The 27,452-nt window shown below is 36.4% G+C and overlaps 1 protein-coding gene across 1 annotated transcript in view; it reads left to right on the top strand.

Annotated features, from left to right (window-relative positions):
* LOC142346251 (uncharacterized) overlaps window positions 1-23,448 on the top strand; it is a 240,673-nt gene extending 217,225 nt beyond the window's left edge. Inside the window, exons 26-32 of the mRNA XM_075398767.1 lie at window positions 880-918; window positions 1,541-1,723; window positions 5,491-5,690; window positions 7,301-7,564; window positions 14,841-17,095; window positions 20,047-20,277; window positions 23,255-23,448. Coding sequence (XP_075254882.1) covers window positions 880-918; window positions 1,541-1,723; window positions 5,491-5,690; window positions 7,301-7,564; window positions 14,841-17,095; window positions 20,047-20,277; window positions 23,255-23,448 — 3,366 coding nt within the window. The remainder of the gene's footprint in view (window positions 1-879; window positions 919-1,540; window positions 1,724-5,490; window positions 5,691-7,300; window positions 7,565-14,840; window positions 17,096-20,046; window positions 20,278-23,254) is intronic.
* Window positions 23,449-27,452: the final 4,004 nt, after the last annotated feature.

The raw sequence follows: 27,452 nt of genomic DNA, 5'->3' as shown, positions 1-27,452 counted from the left end.
GATCTGCTTCAGGACTTAAGCGTTGAGGTGCAAAAACCTATTGAGATTTTCGTTGACAACCAGGCATGCATAGCGCTCAGCAAGCAGTCCACTCACTATGGAAAAACAAAACACTTTGCTCTTAAGCTTCATTTCATAAGGGAGCTTGTAGAAAGGAGAGAGCTGAATTGAAATACTTGCAAACTGACCTCATGATCGCCGATGTCCTCACCAAGGGGTTAGGGAAAACAAAACACGCTAGGTTTTGCGCGGCTCTCTTAGGTAACACCCAATCCGAAAGGAGGGGTGAAGGAAGTCAAGAATGACTTCCGATACTTTCCGATTTTTGATTTAGAAGTTACAGTTCGAGTTGAGAATGTCACAACCATTAAGCTATGATTGCGGGAACATAATGCTATATAAACCGACTGATTTGTAACAAATCTTGCCGCCAATTGAAACATTGATTAATACTTCTTTCTCTCACATCAATACACAACTTATCAGGTTACTGTGCTCAGCCAAACGCACAGCTGCACACAAAAATTTTTCTGCAAGGCGGCCAAACAAAAACAGAGACAAAACAGCAAAGGGGTAATTAACAGAATGAAGGAAGTCAAGAATGACTTCCGATACTTTGCGATTTTTGTTTTAAAAGTTACAGTTCGAGTTGAGAATGTCACAACCATTAAGCTATGATTGCGGGAACATAATGCTATATAAACCGACTGATTTGTAACAAATCTTGCCGCCAATTGAAACATTGATTAATACTTCTCTCTCTCACATCAATACACAACTTATCACAGAATTAGAGATGCATAATTTACAATTACTACAATATATCTACAACTACTATCACAGATATTATATTTTAATATATACTCTACCATGTTTTAGCCCCAGAGTGGCATGTCAGCAATTCCAGAGGTGTCTATGGTATGTACATGTACAATATATGGACCTGAAAACTAGTATGTATGCCAAAACTATGCATGTCGTAAACAATCTGCGTCTGATCTTTATCATTTTAAACATCGCAGAGAAGAAGGAATTCTATTTTCGGAGTGGAAGAAAAATCTATTTTGTCACACCATTTTTTTACTTTCAATTTTAAAATTGTCTAAAAAAATTGTGCACATTTTTTTGGAAAACCAATTGATTATAGTCAAATAGAAACATTTATTCTGCGTCAGTTATCATCACTTCAAAGCAACTTCACCCGAGCATGAAAACATTTCATTCTATAATTCAGAATCTTTCAAGAACAATGAAAAACGGTTTCCAAAGAAAGCCTTAAATCTGATTTAATTTTAACTGAACAATTATATATTCCCAACGTTTCTAAATGACCTACAATTTTTGACACCGAAATTACTGAATAAAACATTTATAATGACTCAAAAAAAATTATAGCAATTACTAATTGCTCTCAAATCAAATTTAAATCAATACTGTAGACCAGCAAAGTTCTCAAAACAGCGTATAGTTAATTAATTGGATGTGTTCAGCTTAATTGAATATATCTCATTATCGGGAAACCTTTGTAATTTTTAAACAGGAAACGGATTCAAGTATAATGCCAGGATTGAGCCAGAGATCGAATTTGGACCAACCACACCACCAGGAAAGTGCCGACCAACAAGCATGCAACGATGTTTGCCCGGGTGACCAACTTTGTGATACAGATCCAAACTGCTGCAGCGACGCTTGGCTTGAAACCGACCCTAATGATCTACTTAAGGTAAACCCATGCTAATGTCCCCGACCGAAGCGTTTTCTGATCACAATCACTCGGGTGAAACCTTTTACAGATGATCTCAAAAGGACTGATCTGGACTATCTCAAATCTGCAGAATAGTTTTTTTCGACTCGAAGATTAAAGGTGGCATATTTTTCATCACGACTCAAAAAAGCGTCATTGTTTCTGTTTTTTAATATTAAACGTGAATGATAAAAAACGGGAAGTTCAGGGAGTAAAAAAATTTTTTGGGTTATCAAATTCGATGAGCAGATAAAAGAGAGTGGTAAGTTCATATCTTGTTTTGAAATGGAGAAAAAATATAGGTGCGAAAGAATTATTGTTCACGTGCGGCTTTTTTGAGCTGTTTAATTGCCGCAACAGGATAACTGGGGCTATTATTGGCCTTCTCTACAAACCAAAAGATTTGGATTGTATTGGCGCCGGCGTACCCCCTCCCCCTCGCTGCGCTCACTTACGCCCCTTCAACTAAGCTAAAGCTAGCCTCAGTAAACCGTGCCTAGCAACTGACGAAGCCAACCGCTCGCCCGTCGTTTGAGAGCATTTCGCCCGACGTTAGTCGGTTATGTTTAGATGTTTTAACTTTTGATGCCAATGAGAAGTCAAATTTAAAGCCGTGGTTTCAATCAATCTTGATTAGTAAATGGAGCAAAAAAGGAGTAGTACTTTATTTTGTACCAAAATGAAGTATATCGCCATAATAGTTCAAGTTAGTACAATTTTTTTTATTTACTTCATAATATTTCGTATTCATATTTTATAAAACACTTACTGAAAAATCTACCAAACCTCATTTATGGTACTTTGAGTGGGTTCTGGCGTGATTCGGCTTTTTTTTCGTATTTCGGAGAAACATATATTTTTTGTTTCACGCACGCCACAGTTTTCTTGCTTGACTTCTGACTGTCCTCACTCAGTTTCAAATTAAAGTAGTTCGCTGAAAGACTTCATTCAATATAACGAGTCAAAAGAAACGTGATGAACCATTAAAACCTGCTCCGTAACTCTTAAAGCATTATGTTAACAAAATTCGTTATAGCGAATATAGTATTTTTTTATTGTAATATTAGCTCAGCAAAACGAACTTTAGGAGCTGGATTTTGAATAAATGTCTAAACTAACCAAACTGTATACCAAAGAACCTTTCTTGCCACTTTGTGTTTTTCTATATTTTTTTATTTTTGCTTTCTTTTTCAATCTCAATGAAAGTTAAGGGGTTAAAAACAGCGAACTGAAGGGGTTAAAAGTTAAGGGGTTAAAAGCAGTGAGCTGTTTAATTGCCGCAACAGCATAACTGGGGCTATTATTGGCCTTCTCTACAAACCAAAAGATTTGGATTGTATTGGCGCCAGCGTACCCCCTCCCCCTCGCTGCGCTCACTTACGCCCCTTCAACTAAGCTAAAGCTAGCCTCAGTAAACCGTGCCTAGCAACTGACGAAGCCAACCGCTCGCCCGTCGTTTGAGAGCATTTCGCCCGACGTTAGTCGGTTATGTTTAGATGTTCTAACTTTTGATGCCAATGAGAAGTCAAATTTAAAGCCGTGGTTTCAATCAATCTTGATTAGTAAATGGAGCAAAAAAGGAGTAGTACTTTATTTTGTACCAAAATGAAGTATATCACCATAATAGTTCAAGTTAGTACAATTTTTTTTATTTACTTCATAGTATTTCGTATTCAAATTTTATAAAACATTTACTGAAAAATCTACCAAACCTCATTTATGGTACTTTGAGTGGGTTCTGGCGTGATCCGGCTATTTTTTTTTTTCGTATTTCGGAGAAGCATATATTTTTTGTTTCACGCACGCCACTGTTTTCATGCTTGACTTCTGACTGTCCTCACTCAGTTTCAAATTAAAGTAGTTTGCTGAAAGACTTCATTCAATATAAGGAGTCAAAAGAAACGTGATGAACCATTAAAACCTGCTCCGTAACTTTTAAAGCGTTATGTTAACAAACTTCGTTATAGCGAATGTAGTATTTTTATTATTGTAATATTAGCTCAGCAAAACGAACTTTAGGAGCTGGATTTTGAATAAATGTCTAAACTAACCAAACTGTATACCAAAGAACCTTTCTTGCCACTTTGTGTTTTTCTATATTTTTTTATTTTTGCTTTCTTTTCAATCTCAATGAAACTTAAGGGGTTAAAAGCAGCGAACTGATAGCAAGATTTATCGATATCGTCGTAGTTTACTTACAAAGCAAAAATATTGAAATGAAATGGTCTCTGTTTTTTACTATTCAAAAACCAGTAATAGTCGAGTCTTTTCATTCGATGACTGTGTTGGACTGTAGTTGAAATGCTGCAAATAAAAAATTAAGTGTTTAGATAAAATTACTGAATCAAATTAATTATAAGAGATAAAGTACATTTCCAACAATACCGCGTTTATGAGAGAGGGCAAGAACGAGAAAAATTTTTGGAGCTGAACAAAGCAGGAAAATGGTCTAGATTTGCGCCAAAGATGATAATAAATATTATTTTTGAACCTCAACGAATTGAAGCAAAGAGGTAGTATTTAATTTACTTGCGGACGCTCTTTTCATGTTCGCTACCTCAGTTAGTTTGGTCTACATTCTACTGAGTTGTTGTTTAGATGATTTTCTTGGTCAATTTGAAGAGTTTAATTTGGTTACACAGCAAAACAGGAAGTCACGCACACTGAACTAATCCGGAAATTTTTCTGTTATTTTCATATTTGTTTTTAGTGATAATTTATTTCAAAAAACCACTTATTGTCCAGCATTTTTCTCTTTTGAAGTCGTTTCCAAAAATCTCCGATCGTTCTTAAATTTTGTGATCAAGTTCTTGTTATTAACTATGAGATCACAATGGGTTTATCTCCAATTAAATATGTCAGTTCATTCAGGCACTGTTAATCATTCATAAATGTGGAAATTTTTTGAGCAAATATAATTTCCCCGCTCTAATTTTCCTTTAAGTAGATAATTTTTTCTGAATGAAGTTAATGAAATATATTCTTGCCATATGCGTCTTTTTATGTACTATCTGTTTTACCGTTTTATTGAAGAATTTATTTTTACTTGCTTGAGTGATTCGACATTCGCTTCTTGATTTTTGCGTTTTCTTGATGTAAATTGCTCTTTGAGAATTTAAGCAGCTAATTTGCGACAGCTAAGTGTCAGGACTAGACTTCGATATCAAATTTAATGCAAGGCGCGCGTACGTTTTCAACAATAATTCGTTTTTAACCAATAAATTGGAAGTTACAAATTTTTACCCTCAAATAATTGCAACAGGAGTTGGGGATCAAATTGAGTTGTATTCAGAAAATCTCCAGGTTTACTGGTATCCCTGGTTGACCCCATAATTCAAAAAGTTATAATATTACAACTTCATGTTATGGCGTCTATGAAAAGTTATAGTAATAAAATTTTCATAAAAGAAAAAGTTGTAATTTAGCAAATTTTAAGAGAAATTAGAAAAAAGGGTTAAAGCAAAGCGCAAATACAAGTTTCAAAAAATTATAGAGCAAAAAATCGGAAACTATTACTTTTCAGTGATAATTAGCTCTGATATATTATAAATAGCTCAAGCTGCATCAACTGAAACCCATTATTACGCAGACTACGATGGCCAATGCCTCTCATTTGAGAGCAATTTCCATTGATTATGTTTCTTTTCTCAGTTAATTATATTATACTGAACACAGATCATTTAAAATTTTTGCGAAACTTGCAAAATTTCTATTTTCTTGGGATGATAATTTAAAAAATGATACAGGAGATGGAGGATGATAATGAAGACGACGAAAACCGTCTTTTCAAACAGAAGAGGGTGATTGAGACCATCAAGCACCTGGGCGAGGGCGCGACGGAGACTTCCCAAGCGGTGGAGACACTAGAGATCTCTTCTGTACCCAATGAAAACTTCCAGCCCAGAAGCGATGAATGGTTCAAGACCGACAGGACTTTGTGCCCACCGTTAGTTCACTCTTAATTTCTATAAATGCTCTTCGAAGTCTTCACAAAAATTTTCATAAAATCCTCTTCACCTGAATAAAGATTTTCCGTACTTTAAGCAATTTTAAATTGCTCTCGAACGAAGTTTAAAGCAATTATTGTAAACCTGTTAGTCTTTTTTATGCAAAATTTTTGCTTTATACCATTTTGACTTTCCCGGGTCGGGGTGTCACAGCCATTCAACGAAAAATTTTGTAAGATATGCGGTGATTGCGATGAAATTACATAAATTCACTGCTTAACTTAATGGTGAACTTACATAAATTCACCGCTTAGAAAAAAAGCGTTAAAATTGTGTGAGATCAGCAGTGCATGAGGTGAAATTAATGGGGAGTAAGGGAGGAATTGTTAGATTTAAGCCCCCCTAAAACTTTTTGACACTTTTTTAAAGCTCTGAATTTATGTAATTTTACCACTAGAGTAAGCGGTGAGCTTACAAAAAACCACCACAATTCACCACTAAAATATGTAATTTCACCGTTTAAAATCGCAAATCTTACAACAAATCACCGCGCATGTTTTACAGAAAGTAGAGTGGATTTGATTACTAGCCGCCGTCAGCCTCTCAAACGGCTATTATTTAGGCGCTTTCCTTTTTTAAAATTCGTTTTAGCTTTTGATCGCGTTTTTCGTTTTACATAAGTCACGACTTTCACGTTTGATTTCTGACTTACCTCACTCACTGTTTCAATTGAATGGTTTTTAAATCTATTCACTCAATAAATTACGCAAGATATCCAAGGTCAAAAGGGCAAAATCAAAAGAGACAGGATAAACCAATAGAGCCCGGTCATTAAGTCATTGAGAATTAGGTTATCAAAGTTCACTTATTAGCTTTCAGTTTAGAAGCTGAAATAAGTTTAGTTTTAGAATGCAACTGAAATTGCACGCTCATTTCACTTTTTGACACTGAAAAAAAATAGAACAAAATCGGTCAATTTATATGATCTTTTCTTTTTCTGTGTCAATCCCGATGTGCATCAAGCGCGTCAATGGCGGCTTTTTTCCGGCAATCTGCCGGCTATGTTTTATATTCAAAACAAAATATTAGAAGCTAGCGAGAGATGGTGCAGTGGAAGAAGAAGTGCATGACATGCAGGAGGTGAGAGATTAAAACCCTTGTAACGGCGGTGAAATGTGGTGACTTTTTATAAGTTCACCACTTACTATAGCGGTGAAATAACATAATTCCACCGCATTTCACCGCAAAATTATGTACAAAGTTTGCGGTTAAAAGAACAACTTTTCACCGCTCGCTTATCTTAAATTTTTTCCGATTTTTGCTCGACCCAGGTTTCGAGTGGCCGAATTTTGCTCCCTTGACTTTTTCCTATTGTGTGATCTAATTTTCTCGCACATTCACAAGTTTGAGCAGTTTCACTACTAAAAGTCAAATGAAAAGAGCGCCGGCCGAAATTGTTGTCATTTTTTTTTTCTTTGGTGTCATTTTACATTTTCGCTTTAAATTTGGTCAGTGGTCATAGTGGTGTATAATAACCTCTAATGACGTCATCAGTAGTTCTAATCGTTTTAGAGCAATTCTTCTGACGTTAATCGGTTATGTTTTGCAGCAGCCGGCCTTTGGAGGAGAAAATGCACGCAATCAGAAAAACAATGGTTCAACCAACCGATGGAGCCTCCTGCCAAGCTAGATTCTGGCCCACTTCCTCGGCAGAAAGCCCGGAAGTTGACGAAAACAACAACAATAGAGTAGTAAAAATTGAGTGCATTTCCACAATGGGTGCAGCTAATTTGAGAGAATCAGCGGACAAAGTTGCAACTCATATGATGCCATCACTGCCCGCAGTCCAAGCCATGGACCCTAACGGAAGAAGGTAAAGACGAAAGTTGAGATATTTAATTAATAGCCTCAGTCAGCCTCTCAACGGCTATTATACAGGCGCTCTCCTTTTTTTGCAATTGGGGTGCTGTCCTTTTTTTGCAATTTTGCAAAGAGTTTGAATTGGGGTGCTGTCTTTTTACGACTCGAAGAGGCGTTATGGTTTTCTGGTTTTTTTTTGATAAGTGAGCGAGCAAAGAAACCGGAAATTCAGGCAGTGAATAAAGTTTGAAAAAGATGTTACAGTGATCAAATTTGAAGAGCGGAGAAAAGAGAGAGTGGCTCTTTTGTTCATGCCTTTTTTTGAAACAGAGCGAGAAATGTAGGTGGAAAAAAATTTTGTTAAGCGAGCAATTTTTTTTTGTTCACGTGCGGCTTTTTCAAGCTGTTTTTTATGTTGGCTAAAAGGTTAATTAAGACTAAAGACCTATAATTTTCAGGTAGTTTTGATAGCGCTTCAAAGCTTTGGGGTAGTTGAACGGAATTTTACGCTAGTTTGAATGTTTGTCAAGTATTTATACGGTTTAAGACTATTTTAGCGATTTTGGGTACCTATTATTGTACTTCATTGCGTTAACTAGCACTGAACGTGAGTTTAAAGCTCATGTGCAGTTTCTATCGCAAATTAAATACACGTTCTTTACTACGTCACAGCATTTTTTTTCTGACTTTTGTCAAAAATTGCAAAAATTTAGGAAAAATTTTCTTAATTTCTTAGAGCTTTTCGTTTTATTGCAAAAAAAGTGAAGGTTTAGTGCTTATTTTGGCTCGCCCAAATTTGTGTGAGCAATTAAGTTGTCTTGATTTCTAGAATTATTGTTTTACTTTGTATCTGTACTTAAATTGAAAAAGTAGTTGAGTTTTAGTGATTTTTTTATTTAAATTTTTTTAGTTAATTTTTTTTCAATTAAAAGTATTTTTTCTCTTTTGACGCTCAATTCCGTCAGAAACTAGTTGTTCGACAAGTTGCTTTTTGGCAAAGACATCTTCGAGTCGTTTCCGGAATTCTTCCGGCTATGTTTTTGAAAGTTTGAAGTTATTTCAGTGATCAAAATCGAAGTGCGGAGAAAAGAGAGTAGTTATGTTATTCATGCCTTCTTTTAAAAGAGTGAGACGAATAGCTGTGAAAAATGAACTTTTTCGGTCCCTGCCATTCGTAATTCAATATGCATTAATCTGGCAGGTGCATCTGGGGGTGCGAATAATATGCACCCACTAAGTTGAGGGAGGGGAGGGGCACATTTGGAAAAGATCCGAAAATTTTTGCTAAGTGAGCGATTTATTTTGTTCACGTGCTCCTTCTTTTTTTTTCTTTTTGAAGCTAGTTTTTTGTTGGTTTTAGATTTTTCTTGTCATACGGTTTTATTGTAGACAAAAGTTATAAAGTTTAGCCTGTGCTGATATCCTTCTGAAGTTTTTGTAAATAACGGGAATTTAGCGCTAATTTGAAAATCTTTCAACCATTTTGCTGACTCTTAGTATATTTTGCAATTTTTGGCGCAATGTATCTGAAATCGTTGATAAAACATTTTTTCTCATTTTTTCTCAATTTTCTTTTTCTTTGAAAGCAGAGATGTCCGTAGTTTATTAGGTCTTGGCTGTTACTTTGTGGTTACACTAGTAGTTTTTATGGCATAAAAAACGTTGTTTGTTTGTATACGTTTTTGTATTATAGGAAAAATGAATTGAAACTTCCAAATTTTTCATGTTATTTTCTTTGTCGAAATTTTCTTTTATTGTTTTGGCATTGATGCGTTCTGCAGGAAGGTATCTGCAGGAAGGCTTTTATTGTTTTGGCATTGATGCGTTCTGCAGGAAGGTATCAGCTATTTCGAAAGCCTTTTTTGGTGGATAAGACTTCCAGTCGCTTACGGAATTCTTTCGGCTATTTTTTTTTTGCTTCACAAAACCACTTAGTTTTTGCTCCAATTCCTGTTTCGGCGTGACTTTAATCATCACCAAAATTTGATTTAGTATATCATGAGATTGTGTGGAGATATATTCTCATGATGTTTGAAATCAAAATTTTGTGATGATTATTGTCACACCGAAACAGGATGTGGACAAACTGGGTGGTTTTGTGAGAGGAAATTTTCTACTTCAATTTTGAAGTAGAAGAAGAAAACGGCGTCTGAATAGAAATTCTCTTGCTTGCAAATTTTTGTTCACGTTTGGCTATCTCACGTTGCTTTTCACAGTTTTTTGTAGATTTTTTTTATCGTTTTTTCTAAATTAGCCGTAAAAGCCATTAGAAAGTATCTTATCTTGAATTTTCAATTAATAATCTTATTGAAAATTTTTTGTGATGAATTGTGTATGTGAATTTCAAAAAAAAAATTGCAGAGAAATCTGTCAAAAAGGGGGTTTCGCGAGTAGAACACAAAACTTAACATGTGGTGTTTAGAGTATAATACATTATCACAGAACATTTCAATAAACTCTACACCAAAACAGAGAGAGAATGAGATATTGAAAAAATAACTGCATCAGCTCAAAAATAAAAACACCAAACAAAAAACACCAGTGAAACGGGACGAAAAACAGAACAGAAATAAAAAACAAAACCATCCGGGAGAAACCAAGCCAAAAGTAGTGAAGAGAGAAAAAGGGGAATTAAAGAAAGTGAAGGAAGGAAAACTTGATAATCATAATGCAGAAAGAACACAATGCAGAAGAGAGAGAGGGGGGATGAGCGAGAGAACGAAGGCAAAAAAGACAAAGGCGATCAAAATGTAGAAAAATGAGACAGCAACAAGAAAGAACTCGGAATGGTAAGAGACAAACTACAAGAACAAAAAAAAATGTACTGATCTAGCGAAAAAAGCCAGAACAAAAATTTGAAATTGTTAGAGTTAGAAAAATAACTTGAAGAACAGGATACAGAAACGAATAAGAGATATGTATTTGATAAATAAAAAAATAAATAAATGAATAAATACATAAATAAATAAATAAATTAAAAAAAATAAATAAATTAAAAAATAAATAAATAAATAAATAAATAAATGATTAAATAAATAAACAAATAAATAAATAAATAAATAAATAAAAACAAATAAATAAATACATACATAAATAAATAATTAAATAAATAAAAACAAATTGAATAATTAAATGAAAAAGTAAATGTTGAGAAAACAGTTCAACATGAGAAACCCAAAGATGAGAATACCCAAAGATGAGAAAACAGTTCAAAAGGGAAACGGAGATTGTGCTTAAGACAATGAATTCCGAACTGGTGATCAAAATAAGAAGGAATAGTTGGCAAGTTTTCGTGGACACTTTGAATTGGAAGTCAACGAACACAGAACTGAGTTAAAGGATTGGCTAATGTCACTGGCTATGTATTGTAAAAAATCAAAAGAGGAAAGCATTTTTGATCCTCAAATTGTTGACAATGAATTACGAAAACCGTTGTTTTTTCCGTCGTTAACCCTTTTTGCTTTGACAATTTGAAAAACTTATCTTAACTATCAAAAGCTTTTTTGGGACAATTTTTCTCGTTACAGACGCTTTTCTAATTAACCCATCAGCTAGTGACATTTTTTGACAAAAATTTATTTCATTCATTGACGCGCTTTTTGCTTCGAAACACTGGCTTTTTTTCATAAACAAAGAAATTTCGGCAAAAGGCTATTATATTTTGGGAAGCATTTTTGCGGTCAAAACCTTTTCAGCAAAAATTTTTTGCTCAAAGACACTTCAGTAACATTTTTGGTCAATGAAATATTAGCAAAATTTATCAGTCAATGAACTTTTAGCAACATTTTTTGGTCGGCTCCTCAAAACGTAGTACTCAGTTAGGCATCAAAAACATGAAGCCTTATGTGTTCACGCGTTTTTTATACAGATGGTTTTCCCAATACATTCATAGTCCGGTTTGATTTTTTTGCATTGTCAATTAAAATTCTTTTGATTTTTTAATGATTTGTCTGCTGTGTTTTTTTTTTAATTAGCTCTACCTTTGATCACTTTTACCGTTTTATTTAAGTCATTAATTTCACGTTTGACTCGTGATTTACCTCACTCCTTGTTTCAACTAAGAGGATTTTAAATTCATCCACGCATTACGCTATATTGTGAATACGGTCGATTTCAAAAGAGCAAAACCAAAAGAAACGGGATAAAACGATAATGCCCGGTCTTTAAGTTAAAGCCTTAGGTTATCAGAGATTATGAGAGGCATTGCTAGATCACATTATCATTAAGCTTAGAAGCTGTCAGTGTAGATGCTGAATTAAGTTAAAGATAGCTTTTTTGACACTTAAAGAATTGTTACTTTTTATATATTTTTCTTTTCTGTTTCAATCGCAATCTGCTTTCCAGCAAATTACCGACTATGTATTTTTATTCTCTATTTCAAGTTTTAGAAGACACACGCGCACGCACACACATAAACGGAGACTTGAGGCTAGAACCCCATAGACCCTTGCGATTATACTGCTAATATAATGGGGTCTAAACTGTTTCGGCTCCCCAGTGTTCTTATGCCTCATATACAATTTGTGTTAAAATATTGAACGTTACTATACAAAAAATAGAACTTGCGGCTAGTGGAGTAAAAGTTATATGACCACAAAGCTGGGGGGGCGGAATATATCCATATAATGAACGTCAAATGTAAGTTAGCAACTCCTGGTTTTAAAAATTAGAAGTTAAACATTTGAAATGATACTGCTCCAACTTGCAATCAAATTTTTACTCCACAAGCCGAATTGCGTGAAAAAATTGGTTGCAAAAAATGAACAGTAAATAAATAATTTTGCTAAAAATACATTTTAGGTTCATCAATTTAGGTTTAAAAAGTGAATGCAGAAGTCATTTTAATTGAGTGAGGAAAGTGAAGTAAGCTCCAAAAACTTAGTATTACCTAAAAACATATATCAGAAGTATTCGAAAATAACCTTGCACCCAAATTTTGAGCTGTTGAGCGCTAGAAGTCACCAAGAAAAGTTTTCCGTTGACTTCCTGGCTTCTTGGATCAAACAATCGTAACTAAATTTAATCAATTTAATTAAAGATGACGTTGAAATAAACAAATATAGCACGAAGAAACCGCCAAAAACTGCATATTAATAGGAACAGCATATGAGCCTATATACCTGAAAATAAAGAGGAGAGAAAACACTCTGCTGAAAAATCGTCAAGCGTTTGTCGATGTCCCTTGGTGTTTAAATCAGTTAAACTAATTGCCGAAATTTGAAGAAAATCAGTATTTTACGTATTAGACATACGCCATCTTTGCGAGAAAATTGAGCAGTAAACGTCAATAAAGTAGGTAAGCACATACGGGATTGGATGTTTGGCGAAAAACTCGATTAGGCGAACAAAATTTTTGTAGCCCTAAGGCAAAAATCATGAACTAAAATTTTGGGCGAAGAGCAATTAAGTTAGTTAAAGGAGGTGTCTCAAAATTTGATCAATGTTTTTAAGGTGCCAAGTGACGCTAAAGGTCGTCTTTACATGCAAAAGAGTTGTTAAAAGTATATGCAAAATATATCATGGTTTTCAATGCTATTTTTCTTCACATGGTGTCATAACCATTTTTTTAAAAAAATGACAAGGAAACGATAGAGAATGTTTAAAATTACGTCCAATAGCTTTAATGTAAATAATATTGGTTGAAAAATAACGATGGACAAATTGATGGAGTTTGGCTGTGAAATCACATCCTAAAAGTACTGAAATCTAAAAAAAAATGGTCATTGTTTGATTTTTTTGAGCTAGTGTTCTTCGAAGTCAATTTTTAAAATCACTTAGTTGCATGTTACCAATCGGATGTTGCATTAGTTCCCTTACATTTTTAAATTGGTGTTCGCATTAGTTAAGAATTTTCCACAAAAACTTAGCTAAGAAATTTCGCCTAATGGCTACAAAATTTCCATTCGCCTAATCGAGTTTTCGCCTAATATCCTCCTGCCCATCTACATTACATATTTAGCTACTCAAGCAAATTGTAGCAGACCTATTGGTTCCTAATTGAATTTAGCGCCAAACTGAAAAAATAAAAACAGGTATCAATATCAAAGACAAATGATTGAAAATGATCAACATTCAAAGTGTACGGAATAGTGTCGTTAACATTAGCTGCAGGTTGACACCATTAATTAGATGAAACAAGACGGCAGTAGAATGCCATGAAGAACTGTTTTAGTTTATATAAGGGGTAAAGACAACAAAAACGGAAAGCTTATGTTTACATCCAAAATCTAATCATCATCCTTTCAAAAAATAATTGGTATCAAAGCCCAAACACTATTGAAAGAAAAATGAAACAAATGAATAGATATTTTTTGCTTTCGAAGAAAACCAATCGAGGTATCAATCTTTCATGATACTAAGTAACATTTCGTCAAATACAAAAGAAAACGTAAAAGTAAAAAAAATGTCAAATTTTGATGAAACAAAAATTTCCTGGTCATAAAAGTATAAGCTATCAACTGAATAAAATATAAAATTTTGTCTAAAACGTCCGGCAATAACAGTTGGACCTAAAGACTGCAAAGCCGTCGGAATGTGGTCACAAAGCCGTCGAAATTGTCATAATTTCAATTGAGAGATGAGGTCAAAAACATAGCAATATGGATAGAATCACCTGTCTCTTTAAAAAACGATACGATGGAAAATTTCTTTGACAAGACTTGGTTTCCTTTGATGTTGGTTTCCTTTGATGGGTTGAAACAATATTATATATGTACTATGGAACAGCTACGCTCTTCTGTAGAGGTAATTGCAAAATATAAAAAGAAGAAGTCAAATTTCCACACCCGACAAAAATGTTCTAAAAATGATATGCAAAATTTTCACTGTTCTTTGAATTCAGCTTCAGAGCCATAAAGTTTAAAGTAATGGCGCTTACTCTACCTTTAACTATTCCTGTGTTTATATAATCACTACACTAGTTAGATTTCTCATAGACAATAAAATCAAAATGGTATGAACAGATCTTGAAAATCAGCGCTCCAATACATTGCCTCAATGCACCAATCAAAGCCTCAAACACCGATAATCAAACACAAAAATATAAACACTATATTAACAACAATATATTAATTTGAACAAACCTGATGCTACAAAGGAAAAAATTACGATGATTATTTACTAAAACATTCGTTCGTAAGAGATTTTTCACCGCTTAGTGAGCATAGAGCGCAAGCGACCACCTCAAAAAACACAAAAATCATAAGGGAGTTATATTATTGTAAGAAAGAGGGGTAAAAAGGCCAAGAAATCCTTTACAACCTGCTCTGAATGTGCGTAATTTGTTTCAGGTCGAGTCAATACTCGCAATTTTACCAACAAAATCGCACTCCATCTGGGTCAATAGGAAGTCAGCAAAATAGTGGTGAGGAGTTTTCTGAAAGTCAAGTTCGATCCAGAGCGGGCGGAACAAGTTCTGGCGGATTACCAGGTGAAACGCAAATAGGAGATAATGCCTTTAAAGGAGAGCGATCTAGATTCGGCGGAACTAGCAGCGGGGGTGGATTACCCCATCAAAGTCAAAATGCGGAAAATGCTTTTGAAGGCCACCGGTCAAGAGCTCCTGGAACGGGCAGTGGTACTGGGCTACCCGGTCAGCCTCAAGATGATGGATCCGCTTTCGGTGGTCATCGGTCAAGAGCTCCTGGAACAAGTAGTGGCACTGGGCTACCCGGTCAGCCTCAAGATGATGGATCCGCTTTCGGTGGTCATCGGTCAAGAGCTCCTGGAACAAGTAGTGGCACTGGGCTACCCGGTCAGCCTCAAGATGATGGATCCGCTTTCGGTGGTCATCGGTCAAGAGCTCCTGGAACAAGTAGTGGTACTGGGCTACCCGGTCAGCCTCAAGATGATGGATCTGCTTTCGGTGGTCATCGGTCAAGAGCTCCTGGAACAAGTAGTGGTACTGGGCTACACGGTCTACCTCAAGATGATGGATCCGCATTCGGTGGTCATCGGTCAAGAGCTCCTGGAACAAGTAGTGGCACTGGGCTACCCGGTCAGCCTCAAGAAGATGGATCCGCTTTCGGTGGTCATCGGTCAAGAGCTCCTGGAACAAGTAGTGGCACTGGGCTACCCGGTCAGCCTCAAGATGATGGATCCGCTTTCGGTGGTCATCGGTCAAGAGCTCCTGGAACAAGTAGTGGTACTGGGCTACCCGGTCAGCCTCAAGATGATGGATCTGCTTTCGGTGGTCATCGGTCAAGAGCTCCTGGAACAAGTAGTGGTACTGGGCTACACGGTCAGCCTCAAGATGATGGATCCGCTTTCGGTGGTCATCGGTCAAGAGCTCCTGGAACAAGTAGTGGTACTGGGCTACCCGGTCAGCCTCAGGATGATGGATCCGCTTTCGGTGGTCATCGGTCAAGAGCTCCTGGAACAAGTAGTGGTACTGGGCTACCCGGTCAGCCTCAAGATGATGGATCCGCTTTCGGTGGTCATCGGTCAAGAGCTCCTGGAACAAGTAGTGGTACTGGGCTACCCGGTCAGCCTCAAGATGATGGATCCGCTTTCGGTGGTCATCGGTCAAGAGCTCCTGGAACAAGTAGTGGCACTGGGCTACCCGGTCAGACTCAAGATGATGGATCCGCTTTCGGTGGTCATCGGCCAAGAGCTCCTGGAACAAGTAGTGGCACTGGGTTACCTGGTCAAACCAACGTTGCGGGCAGTGCTTTCGGAAGTTCTCGTTCCAGAGCTCTTGGAACAAGCAATGATCCTGGATTACCCGGTCAGACGCAAGGTGCGGGATCTGCTTTCGGTGGCCATCGTTCAAGAGCTGCTGGAACAAGTAGTGGTCCCGGACTTCCCGGTCAGACCCAAGATGACGGCTCCGTTTTTGGCGGTTATCGGTCTAGAGCTCAAGGAACCAGCAGCGGCACTGGGTTACCTGGTCAAACCCAAGTTGCGGGAAGTGCTTTCGGCGGCCATCGTTCAAGAGCTGCTGGAACAAGTAGTGGTCCCGGACTACCCGGTGAGAGCCAAGGTGCGGGAACTGCTTTCAATGGTCATAGGCCAAGGGCTCCTGGAACAAGTAGTGGTACTGGGCTACACGGTCAGACTCATGGTGGGGGAAGTGCTTTCGGAGGTCATCGGTCCAGAGCTCATGGATCGGGTTCTGGAGGAGGTTTACCAGGGGAAATGCAAAGAGGAGACAGTGCCTTTGGAGATGATCAATCCAGAATTGGTGGAACTGGCAGTGGAGTTGGTGTACGTAATCAAAGTCAAATTGGAGGAACTGCGTTCAGCGGTGATCGGTCCAGAGCTCCAGAGATAAGTGGCAATTTGAAAATATATAACCAGCACGGTGAGCTTGCTTCAAAGAGCCCTCACGCTGGTCGGACTTTAGAAACCGACTACAACACCGTCCCTAGTGCACAACAGAATCAACCCCAAGACGATTTGCAATTTCAACAGAGTGCGAACACTCAAATTTCTCAAACTGTTGTGCGTCGACGAACCAACAGAAATGCAATTGGTAGCCCAGAAGCTGGAGCTGAGACTGAGACCAATTTGCAGCATAACCAACAGCTTGCTATAGCTAGCCAAGGTGAGCCAATTTTCATATATATATATATATATATATATATATATATATATATTATATATATATATATATATATATATATATATATATATATATATATACTCTTAAAATTTCTCGTGTGGGATCACACGATTTCTTCTCGTGTGAGCATTGAATTACACGATTTTTCGTGTGATAGTCGCAAGTCGTGTGTTTAATTGCTCTTGAACGTAGTTCATAGCAATTATTGTAAACGTGTGTGTCTTTTTTATGCAAAATTTTCGCTTGACCATTTTGACTTTTTCGAGTGACTTTTACGTCCTTGACTTTTTGCATTTCGGGTGATCTAAAATTCCCTCTCAATCACAATTTCAAGCAGCTGAACTTAATTGGCGGCAATTTAATACTAAAAGTCAAATGAAAAGCGCGCCAAAACTGGTGCCATTTTTACTTTAAATCTTAACAGTGGTATATGTTAAACTCTAATGTGGTTATTTGAAGCCCACTATAGAACTTCTTAGTCCCATTTAGGCTCCCCCCCCCCCAACTGAAGTAGGCTGCAATTGATTAGAGCTCCCACTAGTCGTTCAGGAGCAATTCTTCCGACGTTTAGTCGGTTATGTTTTTCACACGAGAAAAAATAACTCATGTGTTAATTTTTCACACGAATTTTCGAGTAATCTGAAAACATGGGTTGAAAGCCTAAAAAAATAAATTCAATTGTTTTTGAACCCCAAGTTTCTCATTGCCGGCCAATATGGTTACAAGAAACGTTTTGTGCAAAATTTATAGTTTCAGCAAAATCCCTCAAACTTCACCAAACATTCCGAATAAAAAGAGGCCAACATTCAATTGTCATTTTTGAGTTGGACATCTTTTAACCCTTTTTCAAGGCAGAGTTGTAGAGACAACACCAAAAATCGCAAAAAATAGTGTAAAAGTGGGCCAAAGTTGACAATACACGATTTTTTGTGATTCACACGAGAAAAATTTAGTGTGTAGTGAATGGAAAATGGAAAAATAACAATGAACAGAACAGCTCCTGGTAAATGGCCAGAAAAAAATCTTAAAATTCTCCTTTAATGGCTCTCAAACAAAGTTTGTAGCAATTATATTCGTCATAGGGTCTTTTTAATGCAATTTTTTGCATGATCAATTTTGTTTTCTGACCCTGTAAACATTTTGGCCTCAAAAATGGGATAAACAGGTAAAATCAGGGGGCATAAAGTGGCTGAGCAGCTCTAATAGAGCTTTACTAATCCCTAAATATTCGATTCACCGAAAATGTTTTATGGAGACATTTTCATGCTTTGAAGGGCGGTTCTTAATATATAAAGGTTTGGGCTTAGATAATTAAAAAAGAGTTTCAGTTCTTAGTAGTCATATATGGAAAAATTACAAGTACCAATTTCCTTAAAGTTTGTATAAAGTAGTCAGATAATTCAAGAAACTTTTTCAGAAAAACGATAAATTAGAAACTCCAAAACTCCACTTTAATCCCAATCACATTAATGCGTCTGTGCAGTTTTGGTGTTTCTACTTAAGGCGAAATGTAGGTGGCTACCATTAACCAAAAATTACCACAAATTTTCTCAATTTTTACCACACACCGATTTCTACATCTCTTGTATTTGCGTAGGATGCTTCTTCGGAAACACCAACTATTAAAAAATATATTATAAATAGCAAAAATGGCTTTGTGGATCTTAGCAACTACAGAAAGCTCATGTAAGGATCTGACTAACCATACAAAGATCTCATATGGTTCTTACTAACAATAAAAAGATCTTATATGAGTGATTCATGCTATTCACTGCAAGATCATACTAAGATTTATTGTATGTCTTATATGGAACATTGATATATACCTTGTATGATTACCACTAATGTCCATCCTGAGCACCACTAAAAAGTTGGTAATAACAAAACCTTTCATTTTTGACCTTATCATATGTCCATTAAAATTTTGTCGATGTAATATTTAATTTTGGGAAGTCACCGACATTAAGACACAGAGACAGGCTGAAATTGAGTTGCAAATGAATCTAGGATCTATATTATAACTTATTTAGACCAAAAAATGCTGTTTCTTGAGGTATACGAAGATTAAACGTTGAAAAATTTAGTTAACTATGATACTAAAAAGAAGAAAAAGCACAATCTTGTTTCTATTTTATGTGTGCAATTGCATCGCCATAATAAAAACTCGTGCAATTTTTTTTTCAGTGGTGCAGAAGCGTTTTTGATTGGTGGTTTGTTGTTATTAAAGCTTCAAAGAATTTTTCCAATGAGCATACCTCAATAGTGTCTGTCCTTAGTGTCTGTGTGTGATTTTTTGTTAACAGCAGAATTGTGTTTAGCTAAGTACAAAATAAACAAATTCATTGAGAAGTTTGCTTCAGTTTTTTTCGCAAATTCATTCAAGATTTGCACTTACACCAGATCAGCAAATACTATTTAAAACGTGTGCCCTGTTTGAAGTACGGCTATGCTCTTCAAGGAGATACGGAATGAGTTAAATTTGCCTTCAGCGTGTTCTTCTGTCAAAGCTAATAAACAAAATTACTTCGAGCCATGAAGCATCAAAAATTTGAATCCTCTGAGGAAACAGTTCTGGGAATCCTTCGAGGGTTGGAACTCGGCCTCGAACAAAGTGTCGAGTACTTTAAGCTCTAAATATCAAACACCTTAGGTTTTCGAGAATTACATTGTAACATATGTATCATAGTTGAGAGCTTTCAATTGACTAGATTAAAGAATCGAAAGACAAGCATTCTTTTCGATAGGGTATCTGGAGAGGGGGTTTCATAAAAGAAATAGAAATCCGCGTTAAGTTTTGTTGAAGATTAATAAACTTTCACTAAGTAAAACTGTCAGGTGATATCTAATATTTGATGTTCAGTATAGATTATTTCTGAAATGAAATTTGATGATTGAAATTTTTCTGATGATCTTAATTTTGGATCACTTTTCAGGTGCCGCAGAAGCAGATGCAAATATATCGCGTTTAATAGAGAGCTTCCAGCAAGGCAGACTTTCCGCTACTCCACCCACGTTGCCTGAGCCACCGGAGGAGGGTGCCTCGACGCTGGAGTGGCTTCAATTCCTGGTATTGTTGCCATACAAACTGATGCAGTACTTGGGATGGCTCATGAGGATTGTGTATGAAACAGGAAGAGGGCTGGATCGCACACCAGCTCCACAATGTAACCATCTTCACTATTATTCCAACCTGAAACCTGTTTCCCTTCATCCGCTGAACTAATGGTCATAGTTTAGATAGAGCTCGAACAATGAAAAAAATCGGCTGAAGTTGCTCATAGAGATTATAGGTCAACCAAAATGTTTGTTCTCGATTTACTGTTGGCCCAATCATAAATGTAATTCACTACGTTAACACTAAATGCAACCCCCTAACTTTAGGCAGATCAAAATTGTTCTAGAATTCGATCAAAATACCCAAAGACCAATGAATTGGTAATAGGTCAAACCGATTTGGTTTTTAAAAAATCTTAGCATGTCTCATAAAAATAGTGTGCTTGACGGATACAATGAAAAAATGCTAAAGCGATCATCATAAAAATGCATTTTCTATCGTCTGGTGGTCAGTATTTGGTACAGAATTTTTCATATGCAAACCTCTAATAGTCGCTGAAGCAACTATATTATTCCTGAGGTTTTTTATACCCGATTTGCCTTCTGACCAACAGCGGGATAAACCGGTAACGCCGGAATAAACAGGTAACGCCTGGAGGGCATTAAGTTCTCTCAGACCATTTCAGATTACTAGACTCTGAGTATGCGATCCGCCGAAACTGTTTTGGAATCATAAATTCATGGTGTAAAAGGGCGTTTCTTAGAGTTAAACCCCCCACCACCACCACGTCACACACCCCCGCACCCCTCTTCCCCACTTGTCCCCAATCCACACCCCTGCAACTCGTTCAGGTAAGGCTCGGAGGGCATTAATTGGCTGAACAGCTCTCTTAGAGCCCTACACTTTACAATTCTGTAAAGTATGCGATTCGATAAAACTGTTATGAGGAGACAATTTCATGTTGTAAAGAAAGGGTAACGCTTAAATCCCCCTCACTTCAATCGCTCCCCTGATGCTAGTATATCTGAGCCCCAGCTGGCTGCTACCAAAATTAACCCCTCACCGTTGTTTGAGAGAAAGTCACACGACGTTAGTCGGTTATGTTTTCCTTTCTATGTATAAAATATCAAATGTTTAATTTATACTAGTTTTTTCTGTATTTTATTGATAGTTAAGTTCTCAATTTTTCATCTCCTTGGATTGTAAAGCATGACTTGTCCTGCTAAGTTTTTTTAAGTTCCTATTAGCTTTCAATCATGTTTTACACAGGTCACGACATTCACGTCTAACTTCTGATTTAGCCCACTCAATGATTCTACTGAAGAGATTTTAAATATATTCAGTCTTTGTATTTTGCACTGCAGAGAATACCGTGAGGGACAAAAGAGCCAAATCTAAAGGGACAAACCGATGAAAGGTGGTCATTAAGTCATAGTGCATTACGTTATCAAAATTCAGTAGAGTGATTTTTGGCCTGAATCAGTACCAAGCTTCATTGCTTTCACTTTTGAAGTTGAAGGACGTATAAATGTAAAATCTAATTGAAACTGTATCCCAAATCAGAACACTTTTTGAACTGAGAAAAAAATTGTCATTTTTTTCTGTTTCAATCCCGATGTGCGTCAAGTGCGTCAAAGGCGGCTATTTTCCCGCAATTTACCGAATAAGTTTTTTATGGTCTCTTCTGATTATAGAAGCCAAACAGACGGACACACACAACTCACACACACACACACACACACACACACACACACCGACACACACACACACACACACACACACACACACACGTAGTAAAAATCTAAAATGAACAGAATGAATAAAGAAAAATAAAAGCAAAAATAAAACAATACAAACCAATGAAACAAGTTTTAATTGCCCAGTATCTTCACTTTTCTATAGTTAGTGTTATTCTCTAGGTCTAGTAACAATTGGTATTGCTACTGTTGCAGGAACCCTCTCAATTAAAAAACTACGAAATCAATCAAATATCTGTCTAACTACGAAATCAAATCAAAACAAAACGCAATTTCTACAGTTTTTCCTAAAACAGTCAATTTTTAATTGCTCGCAAACAAGATCTGTACCAATTATATTAATCTCGGGGATTGTTTTGGCTTGACAGATTTTTTTGTCTGACGTTTTTAAAATTTGGTCCTCAAAATGAGATAGACAAGTAACGCCCAGAGGTCATTGAGATTTTTTTACAGCCCTACGGCTTCCAGTAATTTCACACATCCTCCCCTCCCACTCCCCCATCCCCTCCCCCAACTTCCTCCACATGCCCGTTCCCCTCCCTCCTCCCCCCCCCCCATTTCATTCCGTATCTGCCCGCTCCGCCGCAGCCCACTCGACCTCTCCAGCTCGTGCAGCCTGCTAGTGAGATGTGAAATTTGATACTGTGAGTTGCCATGTTTAAAAATATCATTTCTGTGACATTGCATTTGCCCTAGAAGCCTGCGGTAATATATGAATCTATAGCATGTAAAAACTTTCATAAAACGAAGCCCGTTATCTGTACAAGTCTTAGCGCTCCTTAAAAATGCATCATAGCTAAACCAAAAAATTTGGGATCTATTGTTTCGGCCCCCCAGCTTAGTGAGCTTATATTTTTTACGCCCCCCAGGCGCACGTGCTATTTTCTTACATAGTAACGTGCTATATAACAACATATAATTTGTAAGTGAGGGGCGTAAAACACACTGGGGGGGGGGGGGGCGAAACAGAGTAGATCCAAAATTTGTCGAAACTAAAATTGCTGGTGCAAAGGATGATAGAAGCATAGGTAGCGTCAGCGGTAAGACCTATGGCTGTTAAACGAAGGGCATCGTTTCGATTCGGAGTTTGTGCAAAACTGATTTCAAAAATTCTGTTAAACCATCTACTCCTAAAGGACATTTTGTGATGCTTTTGCCGGCCAGATGGGTTAACTTTTTTCAAATCTTAATATTGATCCACAAAACATCTAACATCATTTGAATCCAACCCCTCAGTTAAGCTATTTGCCTGATTCTTAGTAAAAATATTTTCCTGCTTTAGGCTTTTTCCATTTGCAGTAACAGATGGCAAATAGGTCTCTATTTTAGTTTTGCCGCGATCAAGTAGAGCTGGATCTACCAGAGCGATCCAGAATGCACCTTCTGGTCACGCACAGCAACAACAACAACAACAACAACAACAACAACAACAACAACAGCAGCAGCAACAACAACAACAACAACAAAAACAAGCAGCACCCTCAACTACAGCCGCACTACCACCCCAAACAGGTAACAAATGAAAAATATTAATAGCCGCCCTCATCTTTTCAGCCGGCTATTATTGCGCTCGTATTTTTTTTTACTTCGTCAAACTTTTTTTCGCTTTACCATTTTGCCGCTTTTTCGACATTTTGTGTGAAATCTTTTTGAATTCTCTAGGCTAGTTTCTCTCTTCTCTCATTCTGCTAAAAGTGAATTTGAACATCAGTTGCTAAGCAAAGCAATTCAAAATGAACAGAGTCGGTATGAAAAATTGAAGTCAGAAATAGAAACGGGATAAACCCATAAAGCCCAATTTTAGATGCCCGCTATTTGAACGTCGTTCCTATAAGTCTTAGTTACCACCTCTAATGCTTATTGGTATTGATAGTAGCCCCTGTAGCCTCTCTCTACGAAACAGAAGTATGTTCAACTACGAAATGCCATCAAAATAAATCGGACTTAAAAAATATTTTTGTACAAAAATCTTTTTGTTTCAATATATTCTATTCGTTCAATCCCAATCATGCTTATTGGAATCAACGGCGGCTATTTTCCGGCAATCTGCCGGGTATGTTTTTGAAAAGTTTTGAAGATTTATAAAATCGGTGTCCTTTTTCACCATCTGAAGAAATATGCGACAACTTGCAATAATGATGACTGGCAAAAGCGTAAATACACAATAACATTCAACAATATAAGTAGGTAGAAATATCAGGAGGTAGTCATGGATGGGAATAATCCATCTGAGAGGGCGACATTAATTCCGAATTTATATTTGATTACATGTGACGTGGGCACTTTCAAGTATTGCGATTAGTTTGAATAACTTTGATAAAAAATACTTGTTCGAAAAAGTTTGTACGGTATGGGGTCTTTACGGTATAGAAAATTTTGCATAACTGTCTACCCGGGTTGCTCACAATAAAATATTCTTAGTACTCATACTAGGTCATATATGATTCTTAAAAATCATACTAGGTCATAAAATGTTTGTATGAACTCTTGGTATTCATACAAGGATCATATATGATTTCCTACATACAGAGATCATACAAATAATTTCAAAGACTAAAAACCGGATAGTTTTCATTTTTTTCCGAAGTTGAAAAAAATGTCTTGGAAATTATACAAGGTCATACATGACACATAAAACATTGACTGGTGCCACATATTCTCATATAATGTAGTCAGAGGACTTATTGAACTGCTGTATTGCATTTGATTCCCTGCGTGCGCTAAGCAAAAACGTTTTAATTTAAACATATTCAGAATATCTATTTGATTTTTTATGCATAATTTTTTAAATTTATTTCATATAAATGAGCATTTATAGGTATGAAGTGGCTTCAGAGAATATCAAAACTTTAGTTATTAATTTGGAATTACTCCCCTATTTATTGCCCGGCTTTCCCAATGATTTTCAGCGTTAGGGGTTTTTGGGAGGATCACAAGTGAAGCTGGAGAATCACATAGGTAAAACCTTACCGAATAAAAATGGTAAAAGAACATAAATGGCAAAAAGATATATGTATAATGGATGTTTGATTCTCGATAATCAAATTAGGAGCATATATGGTTTTCTGGTAATCATACAAGAATCATGTATATTTTTTTGGTATCATAAAAGGATCCGACGAAGAAATCAAGTATAGACTTTACGACGTCATATAGGATCCTAGCATGAAATCAAGGAAACTTCAAACCGGGATAAAAAAGCAACTACAGCACCATGCACGTCGGCTAGTGCCTTGTTTACGAAGAGCGAAACCCACACATACAGCCTCAAAGACAATTGTTTCATTTCCATTACGGGCAATGTCTGCCGCAAGTCTGCAACAGCCTCTCTATCAGTAGGAAGTTTGCATTCCTGGTTGACGTTTCTTTGATTTCGTGATCTACTTTGCAAATGATAGTGTACGTTAGGGTCTTGTACAAAGTGATACAATGGGAATTACATATGTGATGCCTTAACGAAAAAACATAAATGGTTAAAAGATTTACGAAAAACAGGTGTATGATTCTTGGTAATCATACTAGGTTATTATATGATTTCTTGGTAAACATACAAGGATCATATATAATTTCTTAGTATTGGTACAAGGATTGTACTAAGAAATGTGTTATGATTTCTATGGCATATATTATCCTTGTATGACTAATAAGAAGTGGCTACCAATTATTTACTCTGAAACGAAGTTTAGAAGCTATGAAAGTTATGCTTGATTTCCAATTTTTTAGTGATCTAAACTGTTCTCATTCGCAAACAAGTTTTTTAAGATTTTTTTAAACCAAAAAAGTTTTTTTTTGAGTAATGGTGATTATGGACGAACAAGAAGGGTTAAGAAGTTGCTACAGAAAAAAAAACTTTTGTTTTATAGGAAGAAAATAATCACTTCAGCGAAATTACATTTTGTATTACGAGTTTATTCGTTAGTATCATTTAATTCAGATGTTAACAATTTTTACATGCTCAAAGGCGCAATAAATTAGGCACAATTGCGGATTATAGATACAATCAGTGCGGAATGGATATAATTTCAGTGTGAAATATAGTTCTGATCAGTGCAAAAAAGGCCTAAATCGAGCTAGTAAATACTCCAAAGCCTTCAAAAAACGACAAAGAACTATTATCGCATTTCTGCTGTTTAGATTTGGACACTTTTGCTAACATGGGTTGCTTAATTCCCATCAGTTTTTACCGATTTTGAAATCGTTTCTACTTTCTGCAATGTTGTTGCATTTGCTATGTATTAACATACGAAAAACGAAAAATTAATCTTAACGCAAAAAACAACAAAATTTCGTGATCGGGCAGATTTGCAAGTGACAATTTGGGTATACCTGTGCCGCGTAATGCAGAGCGATCTAAATTTCTTTCTCATACAACAATTTGAGCAGCTGAACTCAATTGGTTGCAGTTCACTACTAACAGTCAAATGAAAAACGCCGAAATTGGTTTAAGTTTCTTAAATGTTTATAGTGGTATATAATAACATCTAATGACGTCATTTGAAGCCCTCTTTAGTGAATTTAGTTTTTTCCCCGACTCAAGCAGGCTGCAACTAGTTGTTCGAGAGCAATTTCCGACATTAGTCGGTTATGTTCTAATTGATTATGTTCTAACAAAATTTGTTTGATTACCGTCAAAAGAAACAATTATTGTGGGCCTGTATATTGTGGAAAAAATTTTGCTTGACGGATTAGACTTATTGCATGAACTTGTTGTCCCTGACTACTAAATTTCTCACTTTTACAGTTTTAGGCAGTTTAACTGTGTATTTCGCATTCAAGTCAGGTGACCGGACAACAGATCGAAAAAGCAATAGATCAAAAAGATAGAAATGGTGACAATAAATTGAAATTCAATCTCTATTCTCTTTGACTGAATTTAAGCTCTTATTGCGAGCTGGCATAAAATTACTGCATCTGGCCATGTTTCGCAAGCCATGGCCATACCTTAGCGGCCCGTTGGACTTGATATGAATCTTACACAATCAAACAATATATCACGACCCTTAACGTTATGCGCTGTATTGTATGAGCATTTACATCTGATGAGCGAATAGGTAAAAAGAAAAATTAATAGCTGCTCAGGAATAGTCTGCTCGGCAGGCTATCATTGCGCTCCTATTTTTTCAATTCAAAGAATTTGATTTATATTGCGTCGCTGTCTTTTTTAAGATCTGTTCATAATACATTTTTATGATTTTTGAAGTCAAATTGAGGCAACGATTTTGGTCATCAATCATCATTTTTTTCCATTTTTTTTCTGCTCTGTCAATCCTAATAGGAGTTATGGGAATCAATGGGTGTCTTTTTTCCGGCAATCTGCCGGGTATGTTTTTAAATCTTTTATCTATTGTCCCAATTTTGATCTATTGTCCTAGCACCGTCAAGTCAACGACTAGGAGGCCAAAATTGGTATCATTTCGGAAGTTCGTAAAGCATTGTGTTCTTTAAATGCTCTCATACAAAGTTTGTTGCAACTATATTAACCAAATATTTTTTAATCAATTTGCTGCATTTAATTTCGTCTGACCTG

The sequence above is a fragment of the Convolutriloba macropyga genome, chromosome 9 (assembly GCF_964194025.1).
Source record: "Convolutriloba macropyga chromosome 9, txConMacr16.3, whole genome shotgun sequence".
NCBI lineage: Eukaryota > Metazoa > Xenacoelomorpha > Acoela > Convolutidae > Convolutriloba > Convolutriloba macropyga.
The sequence above is the reverse complement of the archived record's forward strand: the minus strand, read 5'-3'. Positions and strand labels throughout refer to the sequence as shown.